The 21640-nt window shown below is 48.8% G+C and overlaps 2 protein-coding genes across 7 annotated transcripts in view; both read right to left on the bottom strand.

Annotated features, from left to right (window-relative positions):
- Positions 1–4997, bottom strand: part of plxnd1 (plexin D1) — a 71790-nt gene extending 66793 nt beyond the window's left edge. The window contains 2 exon segments of the mRNA XM_079741786.1: positions 1661–1837; positions 3577–4997. Of these exon segments, the coding sequence (XP_079597912.1) occupies positions 1661–1837; positions 3577–4815 (1416 nt within the window). The 5' untranslated portion in view covers positions 4816–4997.
- Positions 4998–6933: 1936 nt separating this feature from the next.
- The window catches only part of tmcc1a (transmembrane and coiled-coil domain family 1a), a 39253-nt gene continuing 24546 nt past the window's right edge, over positions 6934–21640 (bottom strand). For 5 of the 6 annotated variants that reach the window (XM_079740957.1, XM_079740955.1, XM_079740956.1 and 2 more), the window contains 4 exons: positions 12538–12795; positions 11355–12055; positions 10238–10373; positions 6934–9594 (listed from right to left, as the gene is read on the bottom strand). In XM_079740957.1, coding sequence (XP_079597083.1) covers positions 9280–9594; positions 10238–10373; positions 11355–12055; positions 12538–12795 — 1410 coding nt within the window. In that variant the 3' untranslated portion in view covers positions 6934–9279. Of the gene's footprint in view, positions 9595–10237; positions 10374–11354; positions 12056–12537; positions 12796–13438; positions 13798–21640 lie in introns of those variants that run through there. The other variant, XM_079740958.1, reaches the window with a different exon arrangement.

Below are 21640 nucleotides of genomic sequence, written 5' to 3'. Positions count from 1 at the left end.
TGGTGACACATTCTGTCGACATTCAGGCAACTCGTCACACACACACAAAATATTCAAACACACATACAAACTTGAATGAACGTTCTCACACCACACACACACACACACACACACACACACACAAGCAGATATACACACACAAACACATAGACACATACACATGCACAAAGACAGACTCAAACATAGTTACACACACACATAATCAATGTACCCTGAAACACACACACACACACACGCACACACACACACACACACACACACACACACACACACACAAACACACACACACACACACACACAGACACACGCACACATAGCCCTATACATACACTCATGCAGTCAAATGCACACAACACATCCAAACAAAGTAAAGCGGCAGTTGTAACATCGCTTGGATGGCAACAATCTCAGCATAAAACTTTCCAAGAACCAATTATGCTCAGCTCATGTTGTTGTCTGAGGGGCTGGCGGGGAGAACAACCTTTATGAGTTCCAAAAAAAAGAAACCGCAAACACGCTGAAGCAACAACGGCCATTTTTTTTTTTATGTCGTTAAAATGTACATTCTCTCCCCCCCCCGATCCAACCACCCCCCTCCCCCATGGGGATGTTAGAATGGTGTAGAGTCACCGAGTTGGCACGGGGAGTTTTTATAGAGTCTGCGATGGAGGTGTCGGTGGAGGGGGTGGTGGTGGTGGTGGTGGTGGTGGCAGGGCGGGGGGGGGGGTGAGGGCTGCTCAGTGAGGGCTGACTAGGAATGTGGCTGATGAGACACAAACAAAAGGTATGTGCCGGCCTTAATTGGAACGGAGGTGCTCCATGCAAGGCCTGACCTGGGGGGGGGGGGGGGGGGGGGGGGGGGGGAATAGATGTGCTACGTGGGGGACGGCTGAGTCACGCTCCTTGAGTCTGTCTTGTTAAAGCCCGGCTCCTGGTTATCTCAGGGAGAATAACCAGGCCTGATGAACATTAGTGAACATGATTAGGGCTACTTAGTCCACCTCGAACGGCCTCGGATGGTGGATTGGCGGGAGGCTTGTCTGTGTGTTTATGTCTGTATGTGTGTGTGTGTGTGTGTGTGTGGGCAAGTGGGGGGGTGAATACGGGGTGTCTGAGCAGAGAAACGAGCAGATTAAAGCCCACATTCCAGCCTGCTCCCCGACTGCTGGAAGTCTTTCATCAGAGGGGCTTAACTAACACCAAGAAAAATGTTGTCAGTATTATAGTCTACGCTTAAGGGCTCCCACTGCTCGAGAATAGTAGCGTTCCGTGGCAACCTATCAGCTCTCCAACTGTGTATGGAAGCCCTGAGGACTGTGTGTGTGTAATGCCATACTGCGTGTTGTGTAACGCCTCTATACAAAGGAGATAAGTAGAGAGCTAGAAGTGTGTGCGGGGTGCAAATGCAAGGACAAATAAATCGACCACACACACACACACACACATGCACGCAAACGCAAGCATGCCCACACACACAAACACATGCACACACACACATACACACACACAGCCACACTAACACACACACACAGACTGAGACACGAGCAAACATAATCATCCACGTACACACACACACACACACAGGTGGACATGCACACACACACACACACGCACACACACACACACACACACACTCACAGGGACACACAGTGGGCCTCACCTTGCGAAGCCGGCCGTGGTGGGTGCCCAGAAACACCACCGTGTGATTGTGAACGCTGTCCACGGCGACAGAGCTGAGACCTGTGTACTCAAAGAGAGGTGTGGCCCTCAGGGGCCTGCGCAGGGCCAGGGGGTGCTGCAGGTGGGCGGCCCCACAGTCCAGCTGCTCCGGCTGGAGCTACGACACAAAGAGGAAGAGAGACCAGACATGAACCGGGATTCAAACCACAGCAATCCATCACCATGGTTCAGGTTCAAAACAAGTCGTAGATATTGAAACAGTTTCATTGGATTTCCCTGTAGTATCTTCACTGTGTGACAGCATGTAACTTTAAGGAATCACGAAGGGCCAGCGCGAAGAGAAAGAGAGGGATGATGGATGAACCTCGATTTAAACTATCCATGGGACATACACGGGAGAGTTTGAACGCAACGCACCGCGGAGTGCCTCCAGGAAATGGGAGGTGAAGGAGCAGGTTAAATATGGAATAGTCAGAGAAGGAAACTGTTTTATTGCTTTCCCCCCTGTGTGTTGACTGTTGGACAATGTGTGGCTTTAAGAAAAAACACCATAACTGCCCGTAACAGATTTTTTTTTTGTAAATTGACCTTGTCCATTATTACATGACCTTGACAGAATGAAAGTCATAAAACGGGGTTTAAAGGGGCTTAGACACTGGTAACTCTGAACATTGGTCAGAATCTCATTTGGAACGATAAAACACTTGCATGACTACACAGAAACGCTTGGATAAACACGGATATCTATGGGGACTTCTCAGAGTGTTTTAGAGCACGCAGAGGCAAAAGCGGAATTAAACTGTGATTGATATTTAAAGCATTCTTTCCCACGAGTTCTCCACCCCCAGCCTCTCAACTCTTATCATAAATTGTGTCTTTGCTCTCTGCGAGTGTTGCCCTTCACAGTCTACAAAAAGGATTTCATCCGCACAGTAAACTCCAGCCCAGGGCTTCGGTTTGATACACAAAAAGATTAAATGTTATAAACTAGTGAAATACAAAAACAAGAATGCAAAACAAACTGAGCTGGTGTCTACCCAGGAAATGTTTTTTTTGTTGTGTGCGTGTGGGAAGTGTAGACGACACATGCCCAGTGGGGAGGACGTCTTTAGGTGACCTTACACAGCGTGATGCTGTCTCCAGACACCCAAACAGAAAACAAGCCTCCACACTGTCACTCAAAACGTCACAAATCAAAATAGTATTTTTCTTTTAATAGAAATTATTGTAGTTTGTTTTTTATCTATCTACTTGGATTCCATTTCATTTCTCCCTATGCAAATGACTCTCTCTGTCTTCTTCTTTCTCTGTCTCCCCTCTACCTCTCTGTCTGTCTCTGTCTCCTCTCTCTATCTATCTCTCTGTCCCCGCTCTCTCTCTGTCTCTGTCTCCCCCCCACCAACGCCCCCCTCGGATGTGAGAGCTAGCTGGATGATCGTGCCGTTCCCATAACCCTCCGAGTGTAACCAAGTGCCTGCCGCTATCACGACGCCTCCGACTCGTGACCTTAGTTTGTTTCCTTAAACCTTTAGACCCCCCACGTGGACGGGGGTCATTTCATTGTTATAGCCCCTTAAGCCTAGATAGATAGCGCGCGAGAGAGAGAGGGAGAGAGAGGGAGAGAGAGAGAGAGAGAGAGAGAGAGAGAGAGAGAGAGAGAGAGAGAGAGAGAGAGAGAGAGAGAGAGAGGTTTTAATTGCCAATTAATTCATGGCTACAAAGGATTAATAGATATAGGCTACTACTGTATAATTATCCGCACATTGCCCGAAGTAAATACATCACAATTACCCATAGATAACAATTAATTGTATGCCAAATATATAATCTAATGGTTAATGAAAAAGTCCACTTTGTGTTATTTTTTCTATGAAACTTGTAATCACTGCTGCTTACCACCAGATTTCCTTTCTGGACGCAGGCTGCTCCGGAGCCCTGGATGACGCTATCCAGCACCTGCACGTCGCTGCTTGGCGAGTTGGAGCAGTTCCTCCGGCCCTGCCGGATCGCCTCCTCGATGTCCCCGAACCTAAAGGCGCACAGGGCAGACTTCCTGTCCGACCTGGAGAACACTCCGAACAGGTAGGCCTCTGCGCCCTGGCCGCGGTCGGTGTGGATGTCCACGGGGTACACTGACAGCAGCCGGTTGTATATGTTCCCACTTAATCCACATTGCAGAGGCATCTGAATGTAGGACTCCGTGAGTTTCCTGCTCTCGGGGCCCGAGTTGGACTTCCTGGGGTGATCAGTGTCCAAGCAGATCCGCGCCAGGATGCTGTTGGGCTGGCTCTCCTTGTGGCCCGTCTTGGCGTCATTGTTGATCGCGATATAAGAGTACGTCTTCTGCACGAACGCGTGGACAAAGTTGAGTTTGTTTTTAGTTTTAACCTCCTGTTTTATTTTGAACACGTTGTCCTCTGACGGGTTGATGTCATAGGTAAAAAGCCTGGATAAATCCTTGGTGTTCAGAGAGCGGATGGCAATCTCCGGCGTGTTTTCGAAGCGCAGGTCCTCCTTGCTGTGGTTCTTGGGGAAGAACGCGGTGCCGGCCCCGGTGTAAGTGGCTCCCACCAGGAGCCGGGTGTTTCCCCCGTGGCTCCTGAACACCAGGCCCACGGTGGAGGCGTTGGGGTGGTTGGCGGCGATGTTGAGCATGCTCGGAAACACCGTCTTCTCCCCCTGTGGCGGGAACTCCACCGCGATTTCCGAGATGTTCTCCAACTTCCTGAGCTCGCAGAAGCCCTGGTACACAGAGCCGCACACCACCACCACCCCCTGCTCGGGGTCCAGCTCCAGCAGCTTGTTGTAGTTGTCCGTCATGGACTTGGGGTGCTCGCAGGGCGCCTGGGGCAGCTGCGGCGCGTGGCACAACAGGTTGTCCTGCACCGGCCCCGTGCGCTTCTCCACCTCCAGGCTCAGCGTGCCGTTCAGCTGGTAGATGGTGTTCACGGCGGCCAGGTACACGTTTCGCGAAACTTTGTCTACCACAAAGTTATTGGTGCGGTTCGGAGAAGCGAACGACTCGTGGATCTGGAGCGCGCTGGCAAGGCGCGGGCCGTGGGCACTCCAGCGCGTTCCCGACGCGAGGAGCACCGCGAGGAGCAGGGCGACTACCATCTCTGTCGAAGGAGGCATTTTTCCTTCTGGCCGGCTTCCGCGTGTTCTGCGCCGAGGGGTGCATTGAGTAAAGACAGAAATGCAATGTTTGTTCCTACGGCGACAATCCGAAAGGAAAAGCTGCTTCCTGCTCAACGCCTCGACCCAGAGTGACGTGATGAAGCGGATCGTGCTTCCTTTTCCTCACCACAGCTCCGAGCTGTGAGCGCAGGCTGCCTCTGTCTCACCCCCACCCCCTCTCTCTCTCTCTCTCTCTCTCTCTCTCTCTCTCTCTCTCTCTCTCTCTCTCTCCCTCTCTCGTCTCTCTCTTTCCCTCTCTCTCTCTCTCTCTCTCTCTCTCTCTCTCTCTCTCTCTCTCTCTCTCTCTCTCTCCCTCCCTCTCTCGTCTCTCCCCCTCTCTCTCTACACAACGTAGCGCGAGCTCCCCAATTAGAACAGCACTATTGTAATTGGATCTGGTTAAAATATGAACCATCATCCTGGCTCTATTCGGACACACAAGAAACGCATTTGCGTTTTGATATTAAAACATTTTTACGCAACACATTTTTGTTTTGTTGACATTTTAATCACACACTCTTCATTTATTTTCAGAGACAGCGGCTTTTAAAGGATGGACGGATACTTGTGACATCGGGGGAAAGAGATCTCCTTCGGTAAAAAGGACCACTTGATCACTGCTCCTCAACCTCACGGGTTCCGCTCGTTCTCGGGTTAATGACAGGTCGTTCGTCCACCTCCTGTTCTCTGCTATAGTCTCCACTCTCCAGTCTGCGGGATTAGTTCTGCAGATTGGTGAAGATACGCTCTGGGCACATAAGTGCCGTGAAAGTGCTACCAGATGGGCACAACAGCGCACCTTTCCCTGGGTTTGACATTCACTACTCTGAAGAGCTTTTCGCCGGTTGTGGCTCATAAATATTCAAGCGCAACACATGTTCCCCTTTTAGAAATTCGTGAAAAGGTTCAGATTTCTGTAACGACTTAGATGGAGTATGCCTTGGGTCATATGGGAGGGATGGGGGGGGGGGGGGGGGGGGGGGACACGTCTCCGAGAGCTCAATTGTCGGAACGAATATTATAGTGGGATGCACGATGCAACCTGAATGTAACGCGTTATTCAGGCATTAAGTGCTGCTATAAAGTAAATAAATACATATATTGAACAAAGCTCACGCTAAATCTTTGCGCAATTTCTTTGGCTTTGTTTAACTCAGATTTCCCTTCGGACAGCCTCTCTCTTTCCCACAGGGTTTGTGCCCCACCAGCACCAGCACCAGCAGCACCACCGGCACCGACACCTCCACTAGACGCGCTACTATTTTGACTGATAAGTGCGTCCCTTGTTTATCTTGGCGCGCCGCCATGCGCATCCAATCTGCCAGGGGAGAGTGCTCAGATAAAGCGCACAATTATGACCCGCCCCCCCCCCCCCCCCCCCCCCCCCACACACACACACACACACACACACACACACACACACACACACACACTTTAGCAACTAAACCACCAGCACCTTACCACCCGGCACCATGTATCTCATGTGCTTAGGTTTGGGGATCCCGTGCGTTTTGAGGGAGATAAGCAGGAGTGATTAGGTATGGTGTGGCTCAGGGCTGTCAGATATCAGACATCAGGGCGGAGGTGTGGCTGAGCTCTGCGGGTTGGCTGTACACCGAAATCATACATCACAATCGATGGAGGTTGTAAAATAAATTATGACGTGTATTTATACATTCGTTTAAGTGCGAATGTATTAGTGTAGTGGTGGTGAGATGTTGATGCCATTTATGTTGAGTTGTTGATATCAAGATATAGATATTACCTAGGCCCAATCAGTTATCATGCAAAGAGATCCAGCGTGGACAACGCAGCTAACAATACAACTAAATTAGTTTGCTTGACCACTCTATTTCCCGATAAGATACCCCCGCGATTGGGTGTGACCACACACTTCGCCTTGGATGGAGAACTGAGGCAAAGCCACGTTAACACATGCAAGGCTTTATACCGCCACCTAGAGGTTTCTTCGCGAACGTGCTGATTCAAGAAAGGGCGCAGCTAAAAAGAAAACACAAAGTCTGTACAAATATCTATATTAAAAAAAACGACAATTCACCATAATTTATTCAGGAATGCACTTTATTTATTCCATACTTAGAAAAGGACATGAGAAGGCACTGGAATGGTTGAACACATCCCTAAACCTGCTGTATCACAGGAGTCACTGCAAGGTCAAACTGGGGGGGAGGGGGGGGTCCAAGGTCAGGCCCACGTCGTCAACGCTCCTCTGCTCCTCACCACGACCACCACACAATGGAGAAGCTCAATAAACACACAGGCCACCGCACGTCTCACTTCAGTGCAAGCGAACCCCACCCGTCCATGTGTGGAGCAATACCTAACGTCGCTGGTGATGAGTCGCTCAGCGAGGCAGAGCCGACGGGGGAACCAGGTCCCGAGGGTACCCCTCACCCTTGACCGGGACTACCGACTCAAACAGCCATTCCCCTCCCAAGTCTCAAACGAAAACACTTCTGCGCCGCCCGCCCACCCTTTCCCCGAACCTGGGTAAGGTCATCTCTGGCCGTGTGCTAAAGTGCGGCTGTACAGTCCAGTCCGAGTTCTTTTACCATCTGCTGCTATCTCCCGTTGAGCCACTCATCGAGTGTGTGCAAGTGAACTTCAGAAGAGCGCAGCCATCCTGCCCTGCCATGCCCTTGAGCAGATGGGGGGGGCGGAGGATCAGGCCGGGCGTTGAACCTGGGGACTCTCCAGTCAAAGGGTGAAATACACAAACGGGAGAGATTTACTGACACGCGCCTTATTCACAGATGGCCAAGTCCATTTTTGTAATGACATTTCCACCACTGCTAATATCTCCTCAAGAGTTTAAACATTTCTTCAACGTCGTGTCATTTGATTAACGATCAAGGACAACCTCCAATACTCTCTCCTTCTCTCACGCCGAGACGGGCGTCAGACTGGAAACATCAGACAGATTAGACTTTTCTTTTTGTTGAAGTATTTTTTACACAGGGAGAGCATTTGAAGGATTGGGCAATTTCCTACACACAGACACGCACGCACGCGCGCACACACACACACACACACACACACACACACACGCGCGCAAACATGCTCGCACACACGTACACACGCGCACACAAACACATCCAGGGCAGTGTACATCTCAACAGACATGATCACAGATGATATGGAGGAGCAATCCATTCCGTTGCGATTAGAACTGGGAGTGAATAAGCACCAGTGGTGTATAAAGTAGAATATTTCATGTTTTTCCCCCCCACATTGTGGCAACATACGGCGAGGTCAAATCAATTGTTCCGGCGATGATACCTCCGATGTCGTCCACCCCTACGCTGGCCCGTCTTCACTGTTATTATCATCAAGAACCGATCGCTCTAATCTCTTCCTAATGAGAACATGCAGGTTTGCATGCTTAAATTTTGCACAAGACCGCAGATTTGCTTATGGATGAATAAGCAGTTTCTGGGATCTGACGGTTGTGTGGTAAACAGTGGTCCAACAAAGCTTCTTCTCCTGTACAAACAGGTTCCGCTAACCGCTTTTCATTCATGAGGGTTTCACACTTCATGCCCGTTCTTCAAACAACTCAGTCTCTATTAATTTAAAAGAAAGAAAGAAAGAAATGTTAAACGGTGCAATCGTTTTTTTTTTAGTACAAAGAGTAAGGAAGCACAAGGAGTCTCTAGTCATAAAACGCTGAAAAAGTCTTGGTCGTCCTTCATGTACGAGGAAAGGTTCTTCTCGCTGAGGGAAATTCATTTGAATAAAAGGTGGAGGAAAATCTCTGTGAAAATCTTGCAAATGTTCCTTCATCCGAAATTGAAAAGGCATCCATCACGGACGTGCGGGGACTCTGTGTCGAAGGCACCCAGTCGAGGGATCATTACTTCATGCCTTTACAAAAGGGACCACAGACGTGAAATTACCCCACAGATTCCTGACTACGCCCTGGCTCTCGCCGTGCCACGAGAGGGCCATAATGCTACATGGTACTGAATAAAATAATGCTGAAAATAAAATAACATTCGAAAAAAATAAGAATAAATCACAATGTGCTCGATGAAAACTAAAAACAGAATGACGCCGTGTTCTTTGAGGAGTAAGAACACCAAATAGCTCGTCACCTACAATGTAAACGCAGTCTCTCCCTTGTGGTAAGGGCGGCCCCCCTTCCCCTCTCGTCTCTCTCTCTGCAGTCCAGACCGGCCCTCCCGTGTGTGTGTGTGTGTGTGTGTGTGCTCAGCCGATCGGAGCTCGTGTTCGGTGCTGGTCCTCACGGCCCCCCTAAATCAAACTGGCGGGGGTACATTCTTCTCCTACGCTTCGGGGATCGAAAGTTGCAACCGAGGGGTCGCGCTCCGCCCTCCTTTCCGCCGGTGGGTTCGTTTACCGCAGCGTCGCCTCGGCGACTCGGGGCTGGGGGCCGTCCGGTCATCTGGGGGGCTGCAGCGCCCGATGGGTGTACCCCGAGAGCGCGTCCCAGTTCCTCCAGAGGAAGGCCAGCAGCACGATGAGGAGCAGCGTGGTCAGGGAGCGCGTGCGCGTCTTCATCAGCGGCACCACGCAGTTGGCCACGGTGGAGACGAACACCAGCAGCACGGCCATGAGGGCCAGCAGCACGTTGATGAGCTTGCCCAGCAGGGTGCGCGCTGTGGCGTTCTCCAGGCCCTCCAGCTGCACCACCTGCTGCTGCTGCTGCTGCAGCTCCATCTTGGAGATCCGCGTCTGGCACGCCTCCAGAGCCTCCTGTGGGGAGAGACGAGGGGCAACCGCCAGAGGGTTAGACAACCACGCCTAGACCGGACACACGCACACACACTGTTAATGCAAGATGAATTGGAGGGCAAAGTTGCGCTTTGCCACACTGCTGTGCCACCTGGAAGGCCAATCCAGACCCGGAAGCTCTGGGTTGTGTATACCTAGTCCACATTTCTTGCCTTTATAAGCCATACAAGAGAAACATGGTTGGTACAGGGATTACACGCTAAACATGAAGAGGATAACAGCGCCCTCTGCTGCCCTCTGGATAGATAAATGCAGGAAGGTGACTAATGCAAAAAGTTATGCGAAAGTAAGTTTCGTATTACTGTATCGAAAGCTGTTGTGGACCGGATTGCGCATGCACTTTATATAGATGCTGTTCCCAAAGCGTTTCCCGTTACGATGAGTCAGGGAGTTTGTATGTTTAAAAACTATTTCATGGAAAATCCCTGGCTGTCCAACTCTGGATTAGAAATGAATGAAATAAAGGACATCATAGGACTTGATGTTGTGTGTGTGTGTGTGTGTGTGTGTGTGTGTGTGTGTGTGTGTGTGTGTGTGTGTGTGTGTGTGTGTGTGTGTGTGTGTGTGTGTGTGTGTGTGTGTGTGTGTGTGTGTGTGTGTATACCTGGATGTCTCTGGCTCTCTCGTAGGACTGGTAGGCGATTTTCTCCTCCATGCTGGCCAGCTCCTGTTTCAAGTTCAGGATCTCATTCTGATGAAGCTCTGTCAGGTCATTTAGCTGCTCCTCCAGACGCTCACACCTAAACACACAAACACACACACACACACACACACACACACACACACACACACACACACACACACACACACACACACAGAAAGAAAGACGTGTGAGGATAATTGGCTTAGAGATGACTCATCTGCTGATCCGACCGACCAATCACAGACAACCATTGGATGTAAGACGCCAAATAACAGACCCTATTAGTAGAAGAGAATAACATGCGGTAAATGATAAGCCGATGAGTGAGAGCAGCGGCGAGCCAGACAGTAGGAAAACAAGTGGAACCGTGACAGAGATACCTTTGATACGACCTCATACTTGTGTGTACAGTGACAACACGGATTAGTAATGGTGTACTCATCACACGAGAACATAAACAAGCATGCCGCTGTGCGCTACAGGTCAAGCTCAGAATAGACTCAGCCAATCAGAAAGTTTCCCTTTGAAACAAACACAACGTCACAAATGTCTGTGTGGGTTATGGTCCACAGTGGACATGGACCAATCATACCAAATAAAGGGCTTTCTAACCCTGAGAAAGAAAAGTCTTATTCCTAGCTAAAGGGTATAACATTGAGCCTTGTGGTTCTTTTCTTTCACTCATCCGCTGGCTGCTTCTCCCCCTTAAACTAATACTTACACTCATTTTAGTAGGGGAATGTCTACTGTGTTACACCACATAAAAACAGCGTATGTGTGGTTTTCTTTACATTCTCAAAGTACTCCAATAAACAGTAAAACACTACAATAAACACATTTTAACTATGTCCAATCCTCTTCAAGTCACATAGCTGACTTATAAATACTTAGTTGAAAACAGTCAGCACATAACGGCCCCTTTCCTTTACCTTATACAAGGACTAGAAATAAGTACCCAATTCGACAACAACATATCTTCAGGTCATGAAGACGATTTAACTAAGGTACAAGTCTTCACTCTGCCACAACCGTGGATCACAAGTGACCCCCACGCTCCTGCCTCCGGTTCCTCACGTACCTGAAGCGCTCCTCCTGCAGGGCCTGCATCACCACCGCGTAGTCCCTCTGGTAGTGGCTCTTCAGGCCCTCCAGGCTCTCCTCCAGCCGCGTCTGGCCCTCCCTCAGGTCCTGCACCTCCTGCAGCAGCAGGTCCAGACCGGAGCTCTGGCTCCTCTCCAGGGTGATCCCCTTCGAGCTGGGCGGGCCCCCAGGGGCCCCCGTGATACTGTTGGCCCCGGCGGAGCCCGACGTGGCGCTGGAGCAGTCCTCCTCGCTGCCGTACTTGGGGCTGGAATGGTAGTGATGGCCGACGCTGCCCAGCGAGCGGCCCCCCGCCCCGCTGGCCCCCTCCTCCCCGGCCACCGTGGAGGGCTCGTCCGCGGAGTCCTTCAGCGAGGCGATGTTGTCGGCGCTGCCGAACTTGTTGCGGATGAGGGAGGCGATCTCCCGCGGCTTGGAGACCACGGCGCCGGCGGCCGAGTGCGTGGCGTGGGAGATGGAGGACAGGCCCCCCTTCACGCTGTCCACCACGCCCCCGCTGAAGCCCGTCACCTTGGCGCCCACGCCCTTCAGGCCCTGCTGCATGTCCCGCAGGACGTCCTTGGGCTGCCGGGGAATGCCGTTGTGCTCCACCTCGCGCAGCTTGCGGCGGTAGTGCTCCAGCTTCCTCTGCAGCTGCTGGATGGTCTGCGCCGACTTCTGGTTCTTCTTCTCAAAGACCTGCCAGGCACGGGGGGGGGGGGGGGGGGGGGGGGGGGGAGGCACAGGTTGGAATAAGAGGGAAAAGAACATCGGTCGGGCTGATTTGCCTCCATATGATCGATGCGGCGTTATAGCGTCACCCTTCCTCGTGTGATACGAGAATCGACACACTTGCGCCCCAAAAAATTGATTCCCATATATAAATATATGAATTAATTTGTTTATGTTTCAAGACTCAGTTTGGACCATGAATAAAGACAATATCCAGCACTTTAACTTCTCTCATTGTCATTTTGTTTTCATAGTTAAACATATATGCTGATATGCCGTTAGAGGATTGTCTTACAACATAGTGATTATCGCAGAACCGCGCTATTATCGGCACCGTGGGCCGTGTATCGGTTCTGAAATGTCTCCATTCTGAAAGGTTTTAACGCGATCGAGGGGACTCCTCTTAAGAGGGTCCGCCGAGGCGCGGACCCTCGCGGCTCCTCCCGCACCTGCTTGATGCGTGAGCTCTGCTGCTTGTCGGCGTTGTTGGCCAGCTTGAGGTACTCGGCCACGTTGTCGTCCCGGGCCGTCTGCTCGATCTTGATCTGCTCCGTGAGCTTGAGGATCTTCTGCTGCAGCTGGGCGATGGCCTGCTTGGTGCGCTGGGGGTCCGGCGTGGCGTCGTCGGCCCCCGCCAGCGCCCCGTCTGCCCCGCACGACAAGCCCAGCGGCGACTGGGCAAGGCCGCCCGCATCCAGCCGGTCGATCTGGAGACAGGAAGGAAGGGGATGTTAGGAGATGTATTTTTGTTCTGCTGACTCGTGACTGGGAACAGCGGTGGAGGGTGTTACCGTGGGGCAATTCCCCTCAAGAGGAGAAGATAAAGAAGTAACATCCCCGTTTTGTGGAATGGATACCTAAGCGTTTCTCTGAGAAATGAAAAGATATCGCAAAGCATTTTCGTTAAACACCACCCCCCAGACCCACACACACCCCCACAAACACACTGTGTTTAGAAAAACTGTACAGTATTAACAGTGCAGTTGATTCAATTAAAATTAATTAATTAGCATTAAACAGTATACGGACAAAGGTGAAGCTATAATCAAGCCCCTCAGAAGACAAATCAATAAGAAGATAAGACTCCATATATCGTACTACAGGTGTTTTACGCATCCGCCTCAATGCTTGGTTTAGTGGCTGCCAAAAAACGAGTAATATGATGACAAGCGCTTCAGTTGACAAATCAAAGCTCACGGTATCAGGTAAAAAACTGTTTGGTATTGTATTATGACTATCTTATCAGGCAGGTCAATCTTCAGAAATAAGACTTCGCACTCGCAGCTGGCAATATACACATGTGCTATCTGTCATTAAAAAATAAATAAAGCAGAGCGCCTCGCGTCTCACCTTCCCATTCCGCAAGCGAAGCAATTGTTCCCAATGCATTTTCTCCAAAGAGATTTTATACTTCCCACTTTCATCAATCGGGCGAATTCTGTTAAAAATCATTAAATTGATAGGCACGAACCCCGAGCCGTGTGTTGCCCGGCTGCCGGTTGTGCTCCAACTGACTCCTGCCCGTCGGGAGTGTTCAGCCTCACCTGAAACCGTCTCCCCTCCCGTTTGTTTGGCTCCGCCCACAACTCGTATGCTCGCTCTAAACTGAAACTAGGTGACATCATTCTCTGAGTTCGCGTCAAACGCCAATCGTTGTTATCCGCTCGTGCTCGCTGCCTTTAAATATAGCTCCTAGGCAAGCCAAATGGCAACATCCGGGAACTAATTAGAAGTTAAGTCAATGTGTTGATAATAAATAATGATTTAACGGTAACCGTTTCCACCAAAAAGAAATGATCGCAGACATGCCGTTAACATTTACATATCCCTGAGCCAGCGTTCTCTCGGTGGGTCTATCACTGGAAGTGATTCATCGAAACTTTTTCTTTTTTTATAGACAAAAATGTGCACGATCCAGTTTGACATGAGTGTTACAGGGCACTGTATAATATATATTTGAGGTTTGACTTGAACTTTGTCGCTTGAGTTGCCAGCCAAAAGAAAGTCTTGACACAGAACAAGAATAACCAGTACCGTTCACAATGCGCGCCTCCCTGCCGAGGGCAGTGTGATACTGTCGGCATCCGGGCTGATCTACGAATATCCAAAGTGGGACTACTGCTACGACACTGCCTATTTTCATCAGTGCGTCTGAAACAACCCCTAAGTCTTACAAAACAATTGAAAACTTTTTTAATTTTAAAAAAGGATTGCGGTGCACAGTTGGCATTGCCAGGTGACGCATTGAGCTGGCGCTCTGCATATAAACATAGCATTTCCCGCATGGGGAGAAAAGGAGATGGAGCATGCTTCGAAGGTCTGTACATTATAGTGTCAGTGTCTCCCTGGCTTGAGCAAATTATACTGTTTTTCAATGCCAATTAATAATATTTCTCTAGGAAGACAGACATACATACTGCAGTATATGATCAAAGGTCGTGGACTCATTTAAAGGAGGAATTTAAATGACACACCTAATCAATGTGGTGGTCTCCTGAAGAGCAAGAAATAGATAAAAGGGGGCAAAAGAACACTGTTGATTACTCTGCACTGCAAACAAGTTAACCCTTTACCAGCTTCTGATAAGATGGGGTGGCTCACAGACACTGACACATTACAATCATACTAGTTTGGTTTGACAGCATGATAAACATATATTAAGCAGAGTTACGTACAACTAACGCAACAATGAGCCCACACACACACACATCCATGATAAAACTAATTGATCAGGTATGTTCGTCAGGGTGTATGTTTGTTTCATTCAGCATTGTGGATGTATTCCCTGTCATTGGCTTAAGGTCTCACTGCCAAACAGGTTCCATTGAAATATGAGACCATGATGTCATGTTGGCATAGCTCGATAATGGCTCATGTCCAGCCATGTTTTCGATGGACATCATTCCCAGCAACGGAGATGGCTTCATATTTGTAAATGTGTCTGTGAGAGTCAGCTGAAGGGGGACATGTCATTTATCAGAGTGATTACAGCTGAACATGTTTATTTGCTGAGCCATTAACAGGAAGGAGAAGAAGAAACTGGTGTGTGTGGGGGGGGTGTGTGTGTGTGTATATGAAGGGGAAGGGTGGATCAGACCTACTGGAATATACAGTTCTAGTCGGCTCCTTGCAGACATACCAACACACTGACACACTCACACAAACACACACACACAGAAACCCACACAGATAGACACACAGACACAGACATATGGACCTAAAGGCAGAGCTTTCTCTCTTCTAAGCTTGTGTCTGTCGACTAGCCTGATGGGTTTGGCTGTGCAACCGTCTGTAAGGCAGAGTGAGCTCCCATCCGAAGAAGGCCTGTGGAAAGCCTATCCAAGCCTTTGCAGACAGACCAATTGACAAACATCTCAAATAAACAGGCATTTGTCCACCATTCTCTGTTAATTAGATGTGTACTATATACGTGCAGTTGTATGTCAAACACAGTTGACATACTAGAGACGGTTCACCATGTTGTGTGCTCCCGCATTCGCACACACCCTTATGCACATTTGCACACACCGATGTGCACACACACACATACCACACACACACACGCACGCACGCACGCACACACACACACACAGCTCCATAGAACTTATTCAATATGTAGTTATAAGTACAATGTTACCGTTGAAGGCGCTCTAAATTATTGAAATACTTGCTTATTGTTTACAATGACAAGAGAGCACCACAAATACAATTAATCATATTAATACATTAATAACAATGTCAATTAGAAGCAGTATTTCAACATCAACAATTAATGATGAGGCGAAAGGAAGTATAGCAAAGCATCTTATACAGGAGGTTGACGCAACCCTCTTGCATTTGCTCTTTCCTCAAAACCTGTGCCTCCAATTTTGTGTATCACATGTATGATAATGAAAGCATGAAAATATTTAATTATAATTTAGTTATACTTATGGTTGTTAAATAAATTATAGCAACTTTTACTAACAATTCATAAAAAACATTCAACACCTCGGAAATCCTGCTTATAGATAATTATGATTATGCTGAATAATTGGTGGACAAATGATGTCACTATCTATAAAATGCTAGATTTCATCAACTTTTGTTATTGTTGGCAAAGGAGTGGAAGCAGATTAGCAGGTGGAGGGATGAGACCTCTATCATGCTGATGATCATCTTTCCATTGGCATATCTAGCATGCAGTAGAATAGATAGTGTGGCATTTATTATTCCAATGATCTCTCATTAAATTGATTGACCTCCTCAAGAAAAACATAACGACGGCGACACAGCAAACACCCAGCCATGCATCAATTCAAAATTATACATTGTACTTATAATTGTAGATCAATATCATGAGAGATGTGATTATGATTTCAGGTCAAGGGTTAGTTTTAAACCATTTTGAAAGTGGATATTATTACAAAGTGCTACCTTGAGAGCATTGGCCTTGATCTGTAGAGATATAAATATTTAGGTGTGAAAACAAGAGGCGACCTCAAACCCTGACTCTCAAACTCTTGTCATCGGGGAAATAAAATCCATATATATTTGGTCATGTTTTTAATACTACTACTTCACTATGAACAAATAAATCTTAAGAGGTCCTGTGTTGTTGTTGATACCAAGTCACAGTTACAGTATACGCTCTCTCTCTCTCCCTTTCTCTCTTTTTCTCCACCCTCTCTCTCTCTCTTTGATAAATGTCAATCATAATTGTATGCATTGCCTGCATCACAGTTACCCCAAAGCGCAATAAAGCTCAAACCCATTAGCCTTTTTATTATATTTACCTTGTCTGTTAACTCGCCTCTGACTCCGGTCGAGTGCCTTTGAGCTTCCTGTACCTCCGGCTCCAGTTTCCCTCGTTTCCTTCGGCGAGGTGCCGGCGACATACATCCACAAGGGATACTGTGACACCCCATCTCATTCTGGGAACGAGTCCCTGCCACCCCCTGCCCCCTGCCCCCCCCCCCCGCCCACCCACCTACCCACCACCCCCGCTTAGTGTCGCATTACGCCCTTCTAAGAAGTGCTGAAGAGTTGAAGAGGTGATTCATCTCTGTGTGCTGCTGCTCTGGTGCCTGGAGCCACCGGGGAGCGACGGCTCATCCTTTTATTGTTGGTACAAAACAGAGCATGAGATGAAATGGCTGCGGCACAAAGCACGGCCTCCAGGATGGTCTTGGTCGTTTATGGTCTTGGCCTCAGCCCCACGCGCACCGCAGGGCCATTGGTTCTGCTGTCCGAGCGGACGGAGAAGTGCCTCTGATTGGTTGTCTGTGTGATTCTCAGCCGTCCTCTCTCCATTCTTACTGCCTCTGTCCTCACCGTGAACCGCTCTCTCTCTTTCCACGGGGCCGCGTCATTGCTGACTGCCTGAACTTCAAACCATCTGATTAGCCCGGGCGATCTTTGACCGATTCTGGTCATTAATGTCAGCGCATAACTCAACATGATGATAAAAGTTGAGCTATCACAAAGTCTGTTCAAAAACTGATAAAATAAGCAAGTGTAGGTTATTGCCTCGGCTATGGCTAAAACATGAGCACTTGTGATTCATTCATCCCATGTCTCAGATTATTGAGAGCAAGGCATAGTGGGTGAGAATCAAATAAAGTGTCAGAGACAATATGGGTACAAGGTACTTTCAAACGTTTAAATATAGCCCCCCCCCCCCCTCATGATTTTTACAGTCATAAATATTTAAATCATACAAACAATGAGTTATGTCGAACAAGACTCAGTATTCTGGCACTTATCACTCAACACTTATCACACAATCCATGCTACAAAACAAGCTAAATAACTGCCAGGTTATGTTTTTTCTATCATTATGTTATTGGAATATGTTTAGCAATATCAATTCTCCTTCCAACCTCCCATTCATCTCCCTTTTCACTTTTTACTCAAAATATTTCACTCCTTGATAGTCACCCCTGACTGTGCCAAATCTACTAGTGCAGACTTTGACACAGGCAAAAAAAAGAGGAATACACACTTTTGAGCTTCATTAATGAGATTCTGACCAGCAACAATGAAGCCTATTCAGTAGCCTTGGAATATTACATAACTGTGTGTAGCACTGAGCAAGAGACACTTAAAAACACAAATGAGTGAACACACACAAACGCCCGGTAGTACTAATAACCTTTAAAACCCACTAAATCTTCCTCACACACACACACACACACACACACACACACACACACACACACACACACACACACACACACACACACACACACACACACACACACACACACACACACACACACACACACACACACACAGAGACTGCAGTGCCTACTACTAACTAACAGAAACACACACCAGCATCTTGGCTCCAGGACAACTTAACCCTACACGGCTTGCAAAGGAGGCCCAATCCGGCCGCCGCAGATCCCTTAAGTCCCCGTGAGAACAACACAAAACCCCACTTAAACCCAGGCCGTTGGTCAGCCAGCTCTAAGGTTACACAACACAGCCCCGCTCTTCATGGAGGACTTACAACCAACCGGATTCGTCACAGGTATGGTGACCTCATCATGTGATCGATGAGGGAACAGATGCGCTCCTTGTGTGTTGTGTTGTGTCCGGGATTTATGTATATGATATACGTGTGATTTGTCTTTATGGGTCTTTAAATACAGAGGGATACAATCAAATCAACTGTCATTTCTCATCATAGTGCTGGTTATCTGTCGATAATAATAATAATGATAAACAATTTATATCTTGGTAAAACAATCATGTTGTGTGGTGTGTTTTTTGAAAACACACACACCACACACACACACACACACACACACAATGCACAGGTGGAGACTCACAGTAGTGGGAGGTGTGGTAGAGGTAGGTGGAGGTGCAGGTGCAGGGGGCTCTGCAGTTATCAGATTGAGGATGACATCCATGTCTGGGACGAGTCATGCAAACAGCCCAGCCACTCAGTCTGTCTGTCTGTCTGCCTGTCTGTCTACCTCACCGTCTGTCCGTCCCCTCAGGGCAGCAGCAGAAATGTGGAGCAGGAGGATAAGAGAGTAGCAGCAGAAGACCTCCCATGACCCCTGGACCCACTGGAAAAAAACCACGAGCCTACTGGATACAAAGTCCTGCAGACAAGAGGCCCCTCCACTCAACCCGGGGGTCCTGCGACCAGAGGACACCCCACTGAAGACACAGCCCTACTATGACAGTGAGGAGACCTAATGTCTGGACCGGGGAGGGATGACGAAATGGCCGGAGAATCCATTCGAGAGCGCTCCCCGGTGAACCATGACCCTCCCCGCCGGGTGCAGGGGCGGGGCTTGCTAGACACTAGCCACAACCAGCTGAGGAGCTAACTCCTACCAGCCATTCCTCAGAGTCTGTGCGGACGCTGCACAAACACACACACACACACACACACACACACACACACACACACACACACACACACACACACACACACTCACACACACACATTTCGCATTCCGCAGTGGGTCAGCACATAGAGCCTACTGAGTGGGTATGACAAGGGCAGCCCCCAGAGAGAGACGAAAAAAGTGTCTGAGCGGGTTTGAGTGGACGTGGGGTGACGTTAGGGAGAGAGCGAGGGCGGTGGAACCCAATGTCCGTACCGAGACGGAGTGGAGCTCACTGTGTGCAGGGGAGCAATGGTCAGAACGTTTTTATCTGTTTGCAAAAATCTTCTGAGAGAAGGAGAGAGAAAGAGAGCGAGAAAGAGAAAGAGAGAGAGAGAGAGAGAGAGAATAATGGGCGGATGTGAAGAAAGAGAGAGGGCAGAGGGGAGGCAACAGCCCCCTAGGAGCTGTCACTGAGTGGGAGGAAGTAAGGAAAGAAAGGGAGAAAAGGGGGAGGTAGGGGGTGAGAGAATCGCAGAGCGGGGGCTTAGATGAGGACGAGGAGGGGGGGGGGGGGGGGGGGCTGGTCTTTTCATCTTTTGGGAGTTTCTAGGCCAGTTCAACTCCAGAACGGTGGCCAAGTGCATGCGGTTCAATCTCTTGAAGGAGACAAGAAAAAAAGAATCCTTAATTTCCCTCCTTTCAATTATCACTCGCAGCTTGATTGTCAGCGCCAATCAGCTTCCAGCGAGTCATAGTGCTGTGATGAATAACCCCCCATAGCTTGCGTAGGGGAACCAACGGGCTTAGAAACTCTGGTAATAACTCAGCATACCTCACAGGACCCAAGCAATTACCGTGCTACCTAATGAGCCGTCGTGTATTTTGGACTAAGCGCTCTGTGCTACTACATAAGCTGCTATACGTGCTCCCTGAGTCCCTGCAGAAGTTCCTTGAGTCATATGGATGACGTAGGAGGAAAGATTCTGTTAAAACCATCAAAATCAACCATGTTTACTCAGAGATTAACCCTCTTTACAGATTACACAGTCATATGATGACTGACGGCTTGCTTGTGTAAATGTAACGTGTACATGACATGTGTCCATGACATGTGTGCGTGCCCCATCCAACAGGCAATTATCATCCGTTATAGGAACGTTTGTGGTATATCCTTTTCATTAATCACAACCTTAATAAAACTTATTTTAGAAGAAGCAAAGGGCAGCACTCTGGGGGCTGTGGGAGGGAGGGGGAGGGGGGCTACCAATGTAAGGAAAGGAATCCTTGAGATCTTTTACACAAGAAGTGCTTCAAAACACATAAATATATACATTTAGACACGTACATTTCCGCAGTCCCTTGCTGTGGACTAAAGAAAACAGTTGTCGTTATACTGGCCGTCACTAATTCTGCCATTTTATCACCGGCCGCCATCAACAGGCCCCATTCAACCCGCTCTGTCAAGGACATCTAACATTTTAACTGAATGAACTCTTCAAGTGCATGTGTTGTTTCCCCAGGGACACTGAGTTAGCTGAAATACATGCAGGGCTCTCAAATGACACACACACACACACACACACACACACACACACACACACACACACACACACACACACACACACACACACACACACACACACACACACACACACACACACACACACCGAAATACAAAGACACTGCACCATATAAAAGCAAATGACATTTGCTGAAACTAATGTGTCTTGTTCCTTAGAATCCACTCTACGGCCATTGAAAGACCGTCATTCCTGCTTCGGGTATTAAGTAAAAACATCTCCATCTCCTCACCGGTGATCTCATCTACCCATAACCTGTCAGTCAGGGACTCTCAGGGGTCCGGGCGGGCCCCAGTCGGGCCCCAGGCCTCATGGAGACCGCATTCCATAGTAGCATGCCTTTTAAACATTCTCCAAATTGCCGAGCGGCTCCGCAACCGGTGACTGGAGGGAGGCAGAGTGCGAGGCAGGAGCTAGGGGCGCGGAGAGAGAGACGCAACGCAGACGGCCTCCGGAGAGGGACCGCCGTACCTCGTCGTCGGCTTCCCTGGCTGAGATTACAGCCCAGGATGGATGAGCGCTGATGAAGAGTATACGATCACTCGTGACGACGCTGGAGGCTGGGAGCCACGCTCACATTCCACTAGTTAGGCTCCCCCTGGGCTCAAAGCAATCTCCCTGGATGGGGCACAAAGTAACGGAGA

This window comes from Pollachius pollachius (assembly GCF_949987615.1).
Source record: "Pollachius pollachius genome assembly, chromosome: 8".
NCBI classification, from domain to species: Eukaryota; Metazoa; Chordata; class Actinopteri; order Gadiformes; family Gadidae; genus Pollachius; species Pollachius pollachius.
This window is presented reverse-complemented; position numbering and strand designations above follow the sequence as displayed.